Source organism: Lepisma saccharinum, chromosome 5 (genome assembly GCF_977018435.1).
Source record: "Lepisma saccharinum chromosome 5, izLepSacc3.1, whole genome shotgun sequence".
Classification (NCBI taxonomy): Eukaryota; Metazoa; Arthropoda; class Insecta; order Zygentoma; family Lepismatidae; genus Lepisma; species Lepisma saccharinum.
In genome coordinates this window covers 4,644,045-4,663,759 of record NC_139233.1, presented here as the reverse complement: position 1 = coordinate 4,663,759, position 19,715 = coordinate 4,644,045, and the positions used below count along the sequence as shown (strand labels likewise).

At 39.4% G+C, this 19,715-nt stretch overlaps 2 protein-coding genes across 7 annotated transcripts in view; one reads left to right on the top strand and one right to left on the bottom strand.

The window, feature by feature from the left end:
• LOC145987623 (uncharacterized) overlaps positions 1–15,583 on the top strand; it is a 46,684-nt gene extending 31,101 nt beyond the window's left edge. For 3 of the 5 annotated variants that reach the window (XM_083122032.1, XM_083122033.1, XM_083122034.1), the window contains one exon: positions 14,137–15,583. In XM_083122032.1, the coding sequence (XP_082978158.1) occupies positions 14,137–14,687 (551 nt within the window). In that variant the 3' untranslated portion in view covers positions 14,688–15,583. Of the gene's footprint in view, positions 1–1,956; positions 2,182–8,489; positions 8,916–14,136 lie in introns of those variants that run through there. The other 2 variants (XM_083122035.1, XM_083122031.1) reach the window with 2 other exon arrangements.
• Positions 1–19,715, bottom strand: part of LOC145987621 (uncharacterized) — a 321,334-nt gene that overhangs the window by 125,257 nt on the left and 176,362 nt on the right. The window lies entirely within an intron of this gene.

The window sequence follows — 19,715 nt, the reverse complement described above, 5'->3', positions numbered from 1 at the left end:
GGTCCTGAATCACGACACATTGCAATTTTCATTCTTTCAAGTTTATAAACCCGAAGAAAGCTTCTAATTATTCTTATGAGTGGAATTTCAATCGCGTAATGACGTAGGCAATATCTAGATATAATGCATTTGTCAACAGATTAAGTGACTTAAACAATGGAAAAAAATATACGCCGATGGTTCCTAAATTTCTAAAGTCACCGCTCCCTTAATTCAAGAATTTTTGCCAAGTCAGGATTGGTAATGGGAGTAATGAATTCAATGGTATTGCTTACAATTAAATCGTTTGTTTCAGAAACCTCCTATCTCCACAAATAGCTATAGTTTGTGAGATAACAAGTGTGCTATTGTCCAAGGTAATATTTGAGTGATATAAAATATATTGGTCAAACTTAAGGCCCTTTGTCCAACCAAACACTTTTATGTAGTTTTTGAGGGTTTCCGATATTTAGTAGTTACGAAATAATTATTTTTCCAATTTTCACATAGGGGTTTCTGCAGTAAACCACTTTTGTACATTTATTTTGCGCCATTATCTGCACGATTTCATAATGCACTTTGATTATTGTTTTCTATGAAGGGAGAAAATCGCTGCGAATCACAAATAAGAATTTTGTTCTTTTTTATTCATGAAAGAGAGGACACTGAGCGTGAAGAAAATAAAAAAGGTTGAAAACACTTATTGTTTTCTTCACAATATTCATCATTCAAATTATTTAAGCTAAACTTAAGGGGAACAAAAGAATAAAAATCTTTTACGTTAACAAATAAAAAAATCACATTTTCAGAGCACAAAATAGGTAGTATAGTAACGGTCCTAATCTTCCTCAAGTCCAAATTGAAGCATTCGGCACCTGTTGTTGGCCACATCAGAATGTTGTCGTAGAAGTTCTCATATTCTCGTGTGTAAACTTACGAATATTGTCTGGTTTCTTCCTGCTTTCACGACAATGCTAAACACACCACTCCACGGAAGAACACTGTTCTTGGATACAATGCAGTATTGCCAACTGTACGGATTGCGCGATTGAATCAGTTGGTACCAACTGAAGTTACGTTTTTACTGCAGAAAGCCATGTCGGGGCGCTTGAGAGTTTCTGCAGTAAACAGATATTTCAAGACCACTTACCTGCATTAGGGATGCGGCTGGCTATATGAGCGGTATATCAAATGATGAGTCTTAGTAAGGGCTGCATAAAACTGTAAAAATATCGTATCTCGCCAAAAGTCGTTGATATGACCACTCATCCTCACCGTCGTGATTAACCCAAGTGTCAGAAAAGCGACGCTAAATAAAAAAAAATCATTCCTCCTCGTAGAGAAAGAAGTACAGGGTCAACGAAGTTAGTAATAAATTGTTTCATACAGCATATGTTAATACCCTTGTATGTTGAATTGCATCTTCGGCAAATATGCTGTATAAAGGGGAAGAAAACAAACTGTCACAATACGATAACAACAAAAGCGCGATTTTAATTTTTGTTTAAATAAACTTCTATTTGGAATCATATCAACGTATCTCCACTTCTAATCGTTCATTAAGGTGGTATCATGTGTCTCCAATTTAATATTTTTAGGAGTCTTGTTATTGATTGTTTACTGATTTGGTGCTTTAAGGTCACTTTATGGATACTAAGGCTAATCGGGACTGGACCTACAGCTTAAAGTGGCATCCGAACCACTATTTGTTTCCACCAGGTTTCGAACCCGGGACCCCTTGATTAAAAGGCGACGACGTATTTTAAGTCAAGACATATTCCTAAAAATACATTACTTCCTCTCTCCAGCAAATTTGATAATTGGAGTTACGTCCGTCCCTCTGGTTCTCACACGACGTAGTGATCTTGAAACAAACTAGTGTTATTTTGGTAGCGATCTGGCTCTTTCTCAATACTCACGATTGGCAACACTTGGTCTGCCCTGCCCTGCGCTGCGTCATATTCCGCGGCTAAACAGTTCCCCGAGTAACGCTGCGGGAGAAAGGTACGTCTGTCTGTGCGCGACTACCCTGCTCTGTGCCTCTCGCTTCGCGGAACCGCACGATGAATTCCGACGAGGACCTTATCGGCATGGTGCGTTCCGAGCCTATCCTGTACGACCCGTCCAACCCTGACTACCAGAAGAAGCACTTGAAGGACGCCATATGGGACCGTATCGCAGAGGATCTCAGCTACCCAAACGGTAAGACTTTTGACGAATATACTTGAAGCAACTGCTCTCACGGAAGAGACGCCTGTTCATATGTACAGGCAGTGAGTGATGTCGCAAAATTTTCAGAGGTTACACGCTAAATATCATGAAACATTGAGTGGGGACCGTGTTTATACACTCCTCACGAAAAGTTTGGAATACTGTTGCGATAGACATGTCTGGTGGACGTTATCGTCTTTTCGCCGACATATGCCATCGTGCCTATCGCCTAATATAATAATATTCCAAACTTGTTGTGCCTAATGTAAGAATATTCCAAACTGTTTGTGAGGAGTGTATTAACTTTCGATTACGTTTCCATCAGTCAAATGGATGAAATCAGTTAACGTTCTACAACAAAAATGCCGTTAATAGTGCAAAACTGTTCATGATGATATACCCATAATTGTCATACAGGAGAAGTTTTAAAAATAAAACGCGTACTTCAATGATTGTTTAAACATAAAGGCTGCAATAGTACTTCGTGCGATACAGTACAGTATGGTATTTTATTTTACTTTCTTGTTAATATTGTTTTCGTTGTCAGTTTGTATACTGTTAATGACTTTAATAATAATATTGCTAGTAACAGTAAAAATGAAAAACTTGAAGAAAAAAAAATACTTTGAAGGCAGCACTGCTTCCACTGAGCAACAGTGTTCTTCTTGGGCCTTCTGATCATTACGTTTCCGATCACGTGAAACCAGGAGTATTTGACCGTGATGAGCTCACTGGTGTAATGACCGAATTACATAAATAAATCACACACGAAATTAAAGTAGAACGTATACGCATTGTAACTGAAAGTATACGCTAATAAATATACCCTCGACTACAGCCCTATGTACAGGGCGACTTTCGGTATTGTATTTGGTTTTAAATATTAACAACGTCCAGGCGATAAGCATTACTCGCGTAAGTTGACAATTTAGTCTTAGATGTATTGAAAAGTAAGAGGGATGGAGGGGGGTATGTCAAATTTTATATGGTAAGCAAAGAACTCCGCAGAATTTATCCCAGGGTCAAGCAAGGCATTTCTCCCTAAAAAACACTGCTTGAGTTTGAAGTTATCGTCTTCATGAAAAAATGAAAAAAAACTGTACCAATTTTACCTGCAATTATAAGTGCTTTATAACAATTAACGCCTCAGAGCAACTTTAGGCAAGTTCACTGTCTGCACCGTGGCCATAAACATTTTTTAATGTTTCCGTTCAGTGCATTCAAGCATGGTTCAACAAATACTTACTTATTACTTATTTTGCCGTTATTTTTAGTGTAAGAGTCGTGTATATTGGTTTAAAATTGCTACATTCGCCACCGAAGTTCGCGGGTTCGAATCCTGGCCTGGGCATGGGTGCTCTTTGTGATCATCACTCATCCTCATCGTCGCGATTTGCCAAAAGTGACAGAAAAGTGACCCTGAATAACAAAATAATAAAGTAGGATACCATTATACATCGTTCTGTTTTTCTTGTGCGTTTGTTCAACTATAAAGTATTAAATTAGCTGGACGTTTTTAAAAACATGTTACGGAATGTGTGCTTGCACTTACATTGGCAGTTTGCAACACTGCCGTCTGGTCGCTTTACCCAGAATTCTTTGATGTTCAATGCTCAGTATTTTCTTATCGCAGTCAGTGTTTTACGATCCGAGATTGTTCACTGCTCGAAAGTAAAGAGAAACGCCTTCCCAGGGGCAGAAAAATACGGGGCGGTTGGCCGCCATGGAACCTGAATTTTCAAATTCAGTTCTATTTTTTAAAAATATATTTTTATTTCGCTTACAGAAATTTCCATTAGATAACGAGCTACAGTATGTGTTTCTTAATGTTATAATTTTTCGCACAGTTGCTAGCCGAATATTATTCGTAAAATCTGAAGCGATATGGTAGAGTCATATTATATTAGAATGTATTGCATAGTCATTTATGCTGATTACCAGTTGAGCCTTTTTTTTTAGGAAGGCCATTCTGGCTCAAGAATTAATTACTTTTAATCCAATCTTCTTGTATTAATTATTGTAATGTCACGCTTCAAAATGTGTAGCTTTATCTTACTTCGATTCATGGCTTTCTCAGCACGCATTTGGATTAAAAAAAAAATTGCTGGCTCCTGAGAGAAAAAAGGGGCTGGCGCATAATTATTATTTTTTTGTTTTCTCTACCCCTGATTTCCCCGATGACGTAGTAACATCATCGTCTCCCTGTAGTCAAGGGGTGCAGCCCAGAGTTCGATACCCGGTGGAGTAGTTGCGGATTCCACTGTAGGTCCAGTCCCGATTAGCCTATTTGGGGCTTCGCCGATGGTGTAGTGGTAACGTCGTCGCCTTGTAAGCAAGGTATCCCGGGTTCGATACCCGGTCGAGGCACGACACAGTGGTTCGTATTCCACATTAAACTGTAGGCCCAGTCCCGATTCACGACTTAAAACAACAATCAATTGAAATCGTTTAGCCTATCTGTGCATAAACTGGTCTTTAAACGAACAGCAAGTAAAAGCAAAACCCGTGTTTTAATTTGTTCTCGAAATTTATCCTATGTTCGCTCCATATCCAACCCATTGCCAGAGTGAATACAAGAAAAAGTGAGCCTAGTCTTTAACTTTTCCACTGTAGGTGGCTCTGGTGGCGTAAGTGTACCTGGTACTCCTAGCTGCTTCTGCTAGCATCAACAAAAGAGCTGGAGTGCAGGAACAAAGATGCCGACGTGTTTTGTGTCGGGTTGTAAATCGGATTATGGTGCCACGACAAAAGGTAGAACTGTTTTACAGCACCTAAAAACAAAACTGAATTTGTTAAGAGGACTAAACCTATTCAGCGAAAAATAGAGGTTTGTGTCATGTCAAGAAGATGTACATTTCACCGAGGAGTGGCTAATATTTGTTCGAGGCAAACTGCGAAAAAGTGACGTACCCTGACTCGATTCGAAACTGGAAACCCAAGTCATCCCTCAAATCAAGACTGTTCAGGAAAAAAAAGCATTTAAGACAAAAAATAAAAAATACAAAAATGTAATTTTGCAGCAGACAGACATTTATGTTTATTCTTTTAATAGTAAACATTACAGGCATGATCACATGTTAGGTCATCCATCACCTTCGTAGAATCATTACACATGCTCATTATAAAATTGTAATATTTTCTTTAATTGGTTCAGTGTGACTTAGATGAAAGATGAAAATCGCAGTTTGTGGCTTATGTGCCTTTATTACAAACAGATGCGCAACTACGAATTTTTGTCTGGGGGGACAAGTATAAGGATAAACGTACCAATAGCAGTAGTATCAAAAAAGTTATTATCCTCATAAATTACGCAAAGAGGGGGTAGAAATTGGTGCTAAAGTTCTAAGTCCATAAATCGTTAATTTGGCAACATAGCACGGAGTAGCCAACTTTACTGCAGGTCCTCCGGTGAAAGATTTATATTCATTTTAATAATATGAAGTCAGAAACTATAATTGCTCAACATATTAATAGAGAACGATACGGAAAACTCAGGTAAGATGAATACTATATAAGAGAATACTTGCGATTCGGCATGTTAAAAAAGGAATAGGAGAAACTGTTGTGAGGTTGGAAACACTGCACTCGCTTGTGGTACAGCTGGAGGAAATCGCTGACAGGATTGAACACAAAAGGACATAATTACGAATAGTTTATGCAAATAAAATAATAACAACACCTTGCAAAGTACTGTGCAATGAGCGAAAATTAAGGAATCTCGCAATTTGCAGCCAAAATGTGTTCGTCGCATAGAAAAGTGGTAGCTTGAGCAATTATCAACATGTTTCAAAGCATTTGCTACAAGCGATGTTGTAGAGTATTGGTAAAGTACTCGCCTCACAAATATATTTTTCCTAAGAATAAAGGATCGCGGGTTCAAATCCAAACCTGTCCTCTTTTTTTGGGGGGGGGATCAGATACATTGAGCATGGAGTTTAGTAATTAAGTTGAATAATTTTGTTTCAGAATGTTCGCAAGAAATAATTCCGTGTTGAAATCGACGAATGTTTCAAGCAGCTCAATGTATTTGTTTCTTCTTTCTGGCACTAACATTCATCAAATTGGATCGAAAAATATCTAAATTGTTGTCGGATTCTAACAGATAGTATTTGGTCAAACAAGGAACGTGCTGACTATGGCTCGGAAGTTGATAAAGAATCATCATCTTTTCTGAGCCTACAAAACAATGCTAAACCGAATATCAGCCAGTTTGCCTTCAGCTAGAACCAGAAAACATTAATTATTTGCGTTTGTCGGCCTTCTTTTAGCTTTTAGGTAATTTTCAGTAGTTCTCCTTTCTTGTGGTTTCGTGAATTTTAAGTACATTTGCTTTCATAACTTTTAGATTTAAATTTCCTGAGATGGTCCTTTTAGCAAGTTCGTCATTAAACGAATATATGGTCAATGGAAAAGCACAACTATCATTTTCAAGTTTGGCAAGGCATCAAATAATTAATTGTGATAAATTTATTTATCCTACACCAAATTTGATACGTTGTGTGAACCCTACTTTCAGATCCCCTTGCTAGCCTCTGTTATAGCTTTAATCTGGGCTATTTATTTTTTAAAAAATAGTCACAATTGTGTCGCCCCTGTCAACACATACTTTTTCAAGCACAGAACTATTCAATCTGTATTGTATTAATCTATGTTGGAATCTTTTCTTTAAAAAAAAGTGTTATTGTTAATGTAATGAATTGTTGAACTTAAATCAGGGGAAAATGGTGAAACTATGGAAATATTAAACAACTATGTAATAACCATGGTAAATTGTAAACAACAATATGATATAAAAGAGCTAGACTTTTGTAAGCCTACGGGACATTCTCCTGGTTGCCGAAAGGCTGATGGTTCAGGGGACGTTGGGCAATATCTTGCTTCAATCTTCGGATTGGCTGGTGTACTTGTACTCCATTTTGGCAGATATTCTACAAACCCAACTCAGAATAAGGTGTTCTCCTGCATCATCAAAAGACCAGGGTTATAAACTTCGGTACAACTAATAGGTTTAGGTCTACAAGTTATACCGGGTGAATTGTCTGTTTGGAAAAGTGTTTGTATAACATCGGAAGTTTAAATAAATCTTCGAGTAAAAGATCTTAAGGATCTTTCATTTCAAACCTGCATAGGTGATAATTAAAAATAAATCCTGCCCCACAGACCTCGCAAGGGCTTGGATCAACTAACCCTTAGAAGCCTTTGAGAAGTCCGATAAAAGGGTTGTAACCGACTAACATAAAAAAGCCCTAAAGGCAGAAGGTGTGTGTCACAATATTAAGGAAGATATAATCTTATGTATGCCAACACACAAATTTATTTTCAGTTGCTCGCCGTCTCCTGTATCGTGGAAGATTCATTTTCAAAGGAGGGGAATGATTTATACAGCAAAAGTTGCAGTGCATGTTATGTAAGCATCAAGTTAAAATATAAGTAGTAGTTTAAACCACCAAACAGCAAATTATTCAACGACTCTCTTTTAATTTATTTTTAAAAAATCAAGCTTTCATTTCCAGCGCGAAAAGCATTTTACACCATTATTAAAAATTATTGAAAGGTTATTCAAGTTTCCAGCTCTAGCGATGACTAATCTATGTTTCCTATCTGATTTCTGCGTCTGTCACGTGGTATCTGATTGCCTATTTCAATTTTAGGGCCTCTCCCATGGCGCAGTGGTAGCTTCATTGCCTTGTAATCAAGGTGGAGGCACAAGTGGTTCGGATCCCACTTTAAACTGTAGGTCCAGTCCCGATTAGCCTTACTGTGCATAAAGTGGACTTAAAACAGCAACTCAAACCAAACCTATTTCAATTTGAATACATGTCATTCGCAACCAGTGACAATCGCCACCAGCTTAAAATTTGTGACAGTCGCCACCAGTCCATTAGCTGTGCGTGACCCACTGTCCCCTCCCCTGAGGCAATGACCGCAGAACCTTCCCCTCCGCCCGCTAGCCTTGCTTTCTCTCAGTCTTGCTCGGAGTGTCAATGTGTTCAGGTCATAGTTATTTAGTGCATTCTATACCGCGTTTGTTACAACCTGTCCCGGTTCCCGCGCTAGCTGATCGCTGGCGTTTCTCCGTGCTGGGGAAAGTCAAAGATAGGCAGCCAATTAAAATACGCAACGTTCGAACAGCGTCTACGTAAGCGCCTCTCTTCTGGCTTCCATTGGCTCCTCGCTGCCCAGCAGACGATTTTTTCCTCGTTTCTCATTGGCACCGAAACTGTCGAGCGATCGCTAGCGCGGGAAACAGGACAGGTTCTAACAAACGCAGTATAGTTGTGCTTCGTCTGTGTGGAACTCATTCATTGTTTTCGGCTTTAGCAAATTGCTTGTTATGGAAGTGTCAACGAACAGTCACGGGAAGCCATGCGCCCTCTACCAAGGTTACGCGTACAACGTTAAAAGGACGAAAGAAAATGGGACTGTAACTTGGTGCTGTTCAAGACAGAGACGGACACGTTGCCGAGGATCAATCAAGAGCCAACATGGTGAAGTGCTGTGTTCAAGCGAGCATCAATGTGGACCTCCGGATGATGCTCGCTCAGAAGTATTGAAGGCTCTCGATCAGGCGAAGAAGCGAGCACGCGACGAGGACACGCCAATTTCTAAAATATACTCCGAACAAATGGGTAATCTCCATAACATGGGCTATGATTTTGTAACCGAAATGTCAGATCAGCAAGTTACGAAGAGGTCTTTATATCGCCACAGGGTCAAATCGCAAGGTAGTCAACTAGAACTAGAATCATCTGAAGAAGTTGTTCTACAGAGCATTCCCTGACATTCACTACGAGACTCAGCGGCAAGCGGCCCGGTATCAGCGCTTGTGTTTCCCGGTGAACGGGTCCGCGACAGTCGCTAGAGTCGGCTATTAAAATTACAGTTTTCATATTGTGTACTAACCTTGACTACAGAAGGTGAAGGTGTTGAGAATGATGTCCCTCTGCTGCAACACATTCCTGGCATCTCCCAAGGAAATTGGCATTTACATGTGCAAGTTCGTGTACTGTAATTCTCACGATTTCTCGTTCATAATCTCTTTTAACTCACGGATGGTGTGCGGATTGTTTTTGTATACTTTATTTTTTAGATTTCCCCATTTCCTTTCCACTTTTATTCAGAACTGACCCTGTTACTCTAAACTTTTTTACGAGGTTTAATATAATGGTCCTATGTGGAACGGGAACACCAGGAAATTTCGTTGCAAAACGTCGTCGCACTTCTCCACAATTCCTCTTTCCGAAGTAACACTCGACAAGATAAATCCTTTGTTGTAATGTAAACTTTTGTGGTGCCATATTAAGCCACAATCTTCAACACACAGACACGACACAACACAACTTCCGAGGGAAGATTATACTGGCGTCAGTCTGCAACGTCAACAGAAAGGGAAAGAGAGCGAAAAATACAGACTGTAGCGTGCGACTGTCGCGGACCCAGTTCACCGGGAAAGACAAGCACTGATGCCGGGCCGCTTGCCGCCGAGTCTCGTAGCGAATGTCAGGGAATTCTTACCGTGACAGATGGCAGTAGTTTTCTTTTTAAAGACAACACAGGCGGCGAATTATTATTTTTAGTTGAGCAATAATGAGAAAGGGCGGGGAGGGGGAGAGGTCCTGCGGTAATTGCCTCAGGGGAGGGGACAGTGGGTCACGCGCAGCTAATGAACTGGTGGCGATTGACAGGACAACTTTCAATTTAGATAGCTGTCTGGAATTTAAGCTTTCAAAGTCTTGGAAGAAATATTTCGTGAAACGCTTTTCGCCTTCTGAAAACGTTTCTGCCATAATTGTGCATCTTACGACCCCTGTCATGCAAGTCAAGCACCTTACCACTACACCACAATGCCACTAGTACTGAACGTAAAGTTCAAACAATACAATCCCACAGTATAGATCTTTTAATTTAACAAATTCTCGTATCCGTATTTCTCAAATCACGCAAAATGAAATCTTAAATTCCAAGCTTTATTTGTGAGATGTCTTTCTCTCTCCCACTCGTGAGATCGAAAAGCCTTGTGCTTGGCCTCTCTTCATTCTCCAACTCTTCTCAGGACTTCGAACTTGTGAACACATGAACGCACTACATGCACATCCATTACTAATTCCCCGCACGTTTCACATAACTAATAGTGTATACGAATACGACATTTTGTTAAACAAAAGGATCTAAATAGTTGACTTCCATATTTAAAACTACATGTTGAGTAGAAGTAGTTTCTGTGGTGTAGTGGTATCGTGTGTGACAGGGGTCGTAAGATCGGTTTCCAACCTCAACAGAAACTATTGAAGGTGGCGAAATATATAAATCATTCATCTCCTTTGAGAATGGATCTTTCACGATACAGTAGACGGCCAGCAACCGAAAATACATTTGTGTGTTGGCGTACATAAGATTATATCATCTTTAATATTGTAACTAATTTTATTTTAAAAGCACAGATTAAAGCGATAACAGAGGCTAGCAAGGGAATCTAAAAGTAGGGTTCACACAACGTATCTTAGGTTTGGAGTAGGAAAAATAAATTTATCACAATTAATTATTTAATACATTGCCAAACTTGAAAATGATAATTGTGCTTTTCCAATGACATGACGGACTTGCTAAAAGGACCATGTCAGGAAAATTAAATCTACAAGTTATGCAAGCAAATGCACTTAAAATTCACGAAACAAGGAAGAAGAAAAATAAGCCTTAAAATTAAGGAAAATGTAACAAAAAAAAAAGGCAAAAACTACTGAACATGACCTAAAAGCCGAAAGAAGGCCGACAAACTCAAATAAATAATGTTTTCTGGGTCTAGCTGAAGGCAAACTGACTGATATTCGGTTTAGCATTGTTTTGTAGGCTCAGAAAAGAAGTTGATTCTTCATCAACTTCCGTGCCATAGTCAGCACATTCCTTGTTTGACCAAATACTATCTGTAGGAATACGACAACAATCCAAAATGACGAATGTTAGTGCCAGAAAGAAGAAACAAATACATTGATCTGCTCGAAACATTCGTCGATTTCAACACAATTATTTTTTGCGGACATTCTGAAACAAAATATTCAACTTAATTACTAAACAGCATGCTCAATGTATCTGTTGCCACACACAAAAAAACCGAAAGAAAAATTGGAGAGCTTTGGATTTTAACCCGCGACCCTTAATTCTTAGGAAAAAGATATTTGTGCGGCGAGTACTTTACCAATATTCTACAACATCGCTTGTAGCAAATGCTTTGAAACATGTTGATGATTGCTCAAGCTACCACTTTCGTATGCGACGAACACATTTTCGCTCATTGCACAGTACTTTCTTTGCAAGGTGTTGTTATATTTTATTTGCATAAATCATTCGCAATTATGCCCTTTTGTGTTCAAGCTTGACAGCGATTTGCTCTAGCTGTACCAAGAGCGAGTGCAGTGTTTCCAACATCACAACAGTTTCTCTGATTCCAATTTTAACATGCCGAATCGCAAGTATTCTCTTAAATTATTACTCATACTTGAGTTTTCAGTTTTGTTCTCTATTATGTTGGGCGAATATAGTTTCTGACTTCATGTTATAAATAATAATGTAAGTCTTACACCAGAGGGTTTCTAGCCTAGTAGAGGGACCTGCAGTAAAGTTGGCTACTCTCCGCTGGTTCTCAAGAGCTATGTTGGCATATTAACGATTTCTGGACTTAAAAATATTTTACGGCGGTCAAGTAACATTGGATAAGTGTACATATAACATGTATAACTATGATGTCTTACACATATGCAACATGGAGCGACATAAAATAAGAAAATATATATGCAACATGCGAACACTAATCGTGTACGTATTGAAAGTTTATTAAATACATATATACAACACATATTATTTAAATACATTACATTACAGAAAACAAGAATATTGCGAGCGAAACGAGCAAGAAAGTTTTTATATCCAATTTGCAATTTGAAACAATATTGATTTAATAGAGCACAAATAATTTCACTGGACGTCATGGCATTCTCTCTTATACAACATTCTTTAATTTAGATCGCTCGGAATCCATGGCCGACTCCCGCTGCCCCCTAGCTAAGGCTCTGAACTTGACGCAACCGAGAAAAGTAGGCCTTGCGAGCGAAGCGAGAAAAAAAAATTACGAAATGTATTTTAATTTGCATAAAATTTGAAATCGAAGGGAGCAATTTTTTCCTCTGAGCCCCCTTGCCCCCCCCCCTATTTGCCCATAATAGGGCGCAAATAATATCACCGTGTGCCAAGGCATTCTCTCTCAACACGTTTTTTTCATTTAGATCATTCGGCGCCCATGGCTGACTCGACCTGCTACCTAGCTACGCAATATTGGGCTATCACTTGTTTCTTTTCGAAATTTCTCTCCTTCCCTTAAACTCTCTCTGACTGCGGGACTAAAAATTTGAAGTCGAAGGGCGCAATTCTCCTCTATGCCCCACCCCCCTAGATTTGACTTCTGTCAAAGGTTTGGAGGGGCAATGCCCCTCTCTCTACCCCTCCATGTGGTTACGCCACTGATTACATATAATCCTGTAGTTCCAAAAATCCAGACTATTTCAATTGTGAGTTTAGAGGTTCCTAATGACATATTTTGCAACTAGCTATATAATATTACATGGTGAGCAGCCAAGAGACACATAGCCATTTCTTATAGTTTCTAATTTGATTTGCCATACGTGTGTGTGTGTGTGTGTGCCTACTCAATGTAGTAATCCAGGGGACCGGATTCGACTCTCCAGTCCCGTTTAACCTGTCTCAGCACAAAGTGGACTTCTGAAAAAATTGCCTTTCTTTGTCATGTGCGGTCCATTTATATGAGTTTCTGTCTCAGCCACACCGAAATGTTTCGCTTGAGCATGTCACGAATCGAAAGCAAGCTTGTGTTGCTCGTTCCCAAGCGGCGTATGTTCCGTGTCGCTTGGGTGTGAAATCTTCCTTAGACTGACGTGTATTAGGTCTCCAGATCGTGTGGCCATTAACTCAAAATATACATAATACAATTTAAAAGGCTGAACAAAAATGTAAACGGGCCTTTATACTATATTTCCAACGGAGTTTTCCGAACTTGTAAATATGTAATATGCTTAAAATATGTAGCATTATTTTCAACTTTTTTTTTTCTTTCTTTATGAGCACGTTCGTATGTTAAATTCAAACTTTGAAAATTATACTATAAGATTCTTATTTACAAACAATACACAAAACTACTATAGTTTTGTGAATGTGCATGTATATATTATGTACGTATATTTTAAATTTAATAAGCCTACCGAAATATGAAGGTAACATGTTTTCCCAAATGTGCCCAAATATTTGTCCGGCCCCAAGAAAGTACATACAGTACAGCTGCTAACCGAGAGGCAGATAATAGCCAAGTGGGGCACGTGGTAAGCAAAGTACGCGTAATGTTACGGGCACACCTTTGCTCATCAACTCATTCTGATTGGGAAATTAAAGTAGTTCTAAAGTGTCAACTGAAAAATAAACGCAAACTGAGGTCATAAGAAATATTCTTTTTTTCCTTAACCAAATATAAGACTTATTTATTAGGAAAGCAAATCAATGACTTGTTAAAAAGGCTCCAGGGTTTGCGCTCACAGCCGGTACAATTCTCTCTAGGACTTGTCCCTGCGTGTTTGCAATTGTCCTTTAATCAATTTCATCGTCACCATCATTCACCCTCATCGTCGCGATTAGCCAAAAGTAGCAGAAAGTAAAATAACCAAATCAAATCACTTTAATATCGCTGATTCAGCAACGGTTCGCGAGGTTCTATAATTAAATCCAAAGACGAGTTACTATTAGTTTCCATAAAATGTAGTAATGTTTCTTCCCCTGCATAGAAAAAACAAGCGCAGTGCAAATTTATTGACACCCAGACCTACTCATACACGGTTCATGGATGTTTATTAGATCTTCGTTCTGATTGCGATTGTTGTTATGTTGCAGGTCCCTGCGCGAAGGACAGATGGCTGAAACTGAGGAACTGCCACAGAGATGCCCTGAGAAGAAAACTCCCCAAAGGCGGCGGCCAGCCCGCACAAGCACCGAGACCCTGGAAGTTCGAGAGCCAAATGTCGTTCCTGCTGAAGCACATGACGAACAGACCTCAGCAGCCGACGAACGGGACCCAGGAACTGGACATCCTGCAGGACAGCCTGAGCCCGGGCGAGTCGAACCAAGGCTTGGACAACATCAAGATCGAGGTGCACGACGACCTGGCCGACGGTCTGCGGGAAGAAGTCGAGTCGTACGGGCAACAGGATGAAGGCTCCATCATCTTGGGTTTCCCCACGGAGGCTGGGAAAAGCGACGTATCTGAGGAGAGAGCCGGAAGCGACGAGCGATCGCGAGACGGAGACGATCTTTACCATTTCTTCATGGCAATGTACAACTCTGCAAAGAAGATGCCGCTCTTGAGTCAGCTGAACCTGAAGAGGCGGATATTCAACATCGTGGCGGACGAAGAATTATACATATACAAAAGGCGGGCCAGGTAGTCCACGTTTGGAACACATTTATATTTCAACTACCTCGTGTACTGAATGCATCCAAGCGTTCGTAACGTGACTACGGCATGTGAAGGTATCATAAAATAAACTGGTTCGATTAGAAATAAGTGATTAAATAAAGATATGAAGAGGCAGAATATCTCGGTTGGGAGTCGAACCCGCGATCTCTAATCATATTGGAGTGTATTACTGTACTTTCGCAAAATTGCTCACGGTGAAATCTGACTCTTGGATCATGTTACAAGCAGCGATTCGAGATACAAGACGTTCAAATGTCCTCGGTAACGATTCCGTTTACAAAGCAGTTTTAGAACAAAGGGACAAAACTCGGTAGGGTGTTTGTTAGGGAGGGCTTCACCGCGCTGCAACTTGGCAATAAACCCCTTAGGAATGTAGGGCGTGGCTTAGAACAAGCAGGCAGGTCGCCAATTTTGTGACCACGATGACTGCAGTGAACTGAAGAAACTTTTATACCAGATAGTCGAAGCTTGGTCTCGTATTGCATTCGGGCAAGACTGGAACTCTGCAAAACACGTTCCTTCTACACAAATTCTAAACTGGGTCCTGAATATCCTACAGGACGAATTTTTAAACAAGTTTAACTTTGCAGAGCCGTAACATCAGGGCCTTTCTGTGAAACGAGAGCCACCTTCTAAAAAGTGGTGCTGGGACGAAATCATGAGGAAATATCTTAGACAAAACAACAATTATTTTTTCATAATATATAAGTTTTACCTGTAAAAGGGGCTGAGGCGAGATTTCTCACAGTCACGTCTCGCTATTCAAACTAAAATCAATAGTTTTTCACTTTTCCCTCAACAGTCTATTTCAAATCAATAGCACTCTTTCTGTTTGATATAGTTAGTTACTTACATAAAGTAATTTCTTATTTTATTATTACGCTGTCTTGTCATTATGTATCATTAGCACATATTCTGTAAGTATTCATATTATATTTTTTGTGTATTGGGCAAAAGCTGCAAGTGCAACCTTACTGTAAACAAGAAATATCAATAATAAGTCGAATTATTCTGTATAAAGCTAAATAAATATTTAAGGCAATAAATGTTATGTCTTTATGATTCCTCGCCAGGCAACGCTCAAGTCGTATCTTTAATGACCTGATAAATATTTGGAAATCTACATTAATTAGATTTTGTTTGTAATGTACTTTAATTACAGTTAGCAAGGTTTCTGTATAAAGAAGATAAACAAGGACACACAGTAGCTAAGGCTGGAAATTATAACGTACACATCTACAATATTAAATGTGCAAACATGCTCACTCGTTTACATAAGTAATATCTTGAAAGATACATGAAATAATAAATGTTATTTTTTTGTTCCTAAAATACATTCTCTCTTATTTGACTTCAATGTGAATCGTGATAAACACCATTATTATAAATCGTTACTCCGCCTTTGTCTCAGCCTCACCGTTAATGTAGTGGTTCACGTTGTTGCCTCGAGATCTCAGGTTCGATTCCGGTTGAGGAACACTGTACCGTGGTTCGACGGTGGCTCGTGTGTCTGACTTAGGCGAAGAGCTAGCTAGTAGGGGAGAAAATGGGGCAATGGAGAAAATTATATCAATAGTTAATGTAGTTACACATACTTATTAGAAAATGGGGTTTCTAACAAAACACCCCACTTTTTCCTGCTAGCTCTTCATCTAATTCAGAGCCACCAGCCGCCGCTGCCCAGACTCAAGTGTCAGTAGCTTATGTGAGTGAAAATGAAACAAACGATTTCGTACAGAAGCCTGTGTTTGGCCCCTCGTCCCTAGAACTAAGATTTACGTACTTTCGAAAATCTACAAAAATCGTTGGGCCATCAAGTGTAATAGATACTTCAGTTGCGAGGTAATGTAATGCGTAAATGTTGGGCTGAGTGGCAACTGCAAAGTACATGGAATCTCAACGAATGATGTGAAAGATAAATAATATTCCAAGCAAGCTCCTTCCACGTCAGTAAAAACGCAAGTAGGCACGTGAACTCGGTCCCGCACCAGAGAGACAGAGAGCGTTTTCCCTTCGCTTCGGCTCGATAGCTTTGTCCTTTGTGAAGGTCACAAAGCGCTCGCTCGACTAGCCTTCCAAGCCAGTGCGACGGTTTGGGAGAGGGAGGAGGAATGGGGGGGGAGGGAAGGTTCCCTAGATGACTGGCTGGCTGCTTGGAGAGAACAAGAATGCCAGACGGAGCAACCCCTACGGAAAATCAATACGACTCGCCGCATGAGTCGAGAATGCGACGTTGCCAAATTGTGCCAGACTTGGAAAAAATATATAGGTTTATCCAGTTCCACACAGGCACGATTTCAGACGCGTTTCTTGAATGATGTATTTGTTCAAAAACAATGTTGAACTGGCCATTTTTCTCCCTAATGAATATATTCCGTACTTTACATTTTTCATATCATCAAAGTTTCCCAGGCTTCTTGCTGGATAACGCTGATGTGTGTCTAAAAACACCTTTCCACTTTTTGGTTCGAATCCTGGGCATGTTTATTTGGGCTCTGTTTTCGAAGTCTGCTATTCTGTTTTGCATTCGCTCCCCAACTGCCATAAAACACACAGAGTTCTTGTTTGTTAGTGTTATTATGTGTCTCTTCAACCCAGATCTTAATTTCACATGCTGCAGTAAGATATAGGCTACCTCGCCATGTTCACAATTAGGTATAAAATCTTGTAATTATATTTTGTTAGTAATATGTTGAAAAATGAAGTAAAGTTGTCATTACTATTGTTTCGTGATTGTGGTGAAAAACAATTCTACAACTGTCCAATTAGGTTTATCATCATGCATTGTTTGTGTTTTCTTCCATCTTGTAACATGCTTGAAGAGGAGTATGCTATGCCTTAAATAAACAAAATTGCAAATGATAATAGTGTCTACTTTATTTCTGTCAATGTAAGAAATTGAGTTGAAAAGCTAAAACAAAAGGATAATTAAAACATTGCTGGTTTGATACCCAGTGGAGGCACATAGTGGTTCGGACCCCACTTTAAACTGTAGGTCTGGTCCCGATTAGCCTTTCTGTGCAAAAAGTGGACTTTAAAACAAAAACTTTTAAGAACAGTGGAATCTGATACGTATTATTTCGTGTGTTTTGACTTATATTATTTTAAATGCCCCTTCTACAATATGAGTGTAACAAGTTAAGTTTCAAAATATAACAAATTCAAGTATTAAAAATAATGCAATTAAAAATTTAAAAAATGCTCAAGTTAGTACGGTACTTTTTTGGCAGTATACAATTCGGAAAATATTACAGAATTCCTGCAACGAATAAACACACATCTCGAGTGAAATTTGTAGTTTAATGTAGTATTTAGTCTGAAAGCCTTTGGCATTGTTCTATTACTGTATTTTTAAGTGTCTCTTCTATTATTCGTGACGGTCAAAATAAATGATAAAAAACGCACTGAAACATTTTAAAAACCTGAATTTACAACCTTAAGTTCACTTCAGTTCACTAATAATTGCACACTTCCATATATTTCTCTGTTTTGCATTCTCCGTTCCCAGTTCGAACTCCGACCATGGCATGTGTGTGTTACTTTGTGAAGGTGACGTCATCAATATTTGCAGCTTCACAGTCACAACTGACCAAAAAGTGGCAAAAACCGACGCAAAATAAGGCATTTTAATTTTTCTTGGCGAGGTCGTTTTTCAGTCACTTTTGACTAATAGCGGTGGTGAGGAGGAGGAATGATGATTCGATTAAACTGGTGAAAGGGCACTCACAAGGAAACACTAGTGCCCACTTCAGGGCTTGAACTTGGGACTTTCGATGGAGAGATGGTAAGTCCAGCACCAAGGCGACTCGCGGTAAATAAGACTGATTTGGTTTAATTTACTTCACTTTTCTGCCAATTTTGGCTAATCTCGAAGATGAGTGATGGATGATACAATGAAATTCATGAAGGGACACTCACAAACATCCATGCTCAGGTTGGAATTCGAACCCGGGACCTCTGGTGTCGTAGTGTGCTGTATTACCAAAAAAGAAGATTGAACTGGTTTATTGCTGGACGAGGTTCAGCTGTTGCTGGTCTACCACCTAACCCCATAAAGTTCAGATCAAAATACAGGTTTTCATATTCCTTCCGCGATTTCGGAAGTAGGTATCAGAGGTCAACTCACCCACGGGGATGAGAGCATGTCAATGAAGAGTAACCATCCAAGTTACAAATGTTCAACATGTTCTTCCTTGGTGACTCGACAGGCGTCAATTCTGTAATCTTGCTCGTATGCGGTCCACAGTCTCAGCTCGTTTTACGTCCGTTGAGTGACCATGGCAGCACATACCGAACATTTGTAAGGTGGGTTAGAAACTTCGATAATTCTCTCTTCCCTGCATGCTTTCATCCCCATGGGTGATTTGCCTCCTGAGCAACGGACTTACGAAATCCCCGAGGGAATTGTGAAGCACCCTGCAATAAAATTAAGGATTACGAACAAATTAAACGTCAAGAAAATACATCAATAAAATCATAAGGCAATTGAAACAATCTGAGCAGTGATTTAAAATATACATTTACTTAAGTTGAAGATAGTTAAAAGTAATCTGAAAATAACTGGCAACTTACAGGATTTTTTATTATTATTCATATGTAGATTTATTTTGCTTCTCTTCGTTCATCAGTGACTCACGTCGCGACAACGTTTGATGTTTTGTTGTTCCATGAATCTCGGGAGAGCATTCCAGACCTTGGTGCTGCGGAACTGAAAGAAGCCTGATAGACAAGTTCTGCAACGAGGTAAACTGAAACTGGAAACATTTCTGGTCGAGTGTGAGTGAATTTTGCTACTGAAGTTTAATTTCGAAAAGAGGAAGTTTGGGCTTTTACCATTAATGATGTTCTGGAGCGTACCAAAACAAGTGCAGTTTTCTCAGTCGTGTCATTGGGAGAATGCTGTACACATTAACCACAGAGAGAACATATTCCTACCTTATTCATTCTGTATATGAACCTAATTCGCGTGTTTGAACTTTATGCATTTTTAATGCAA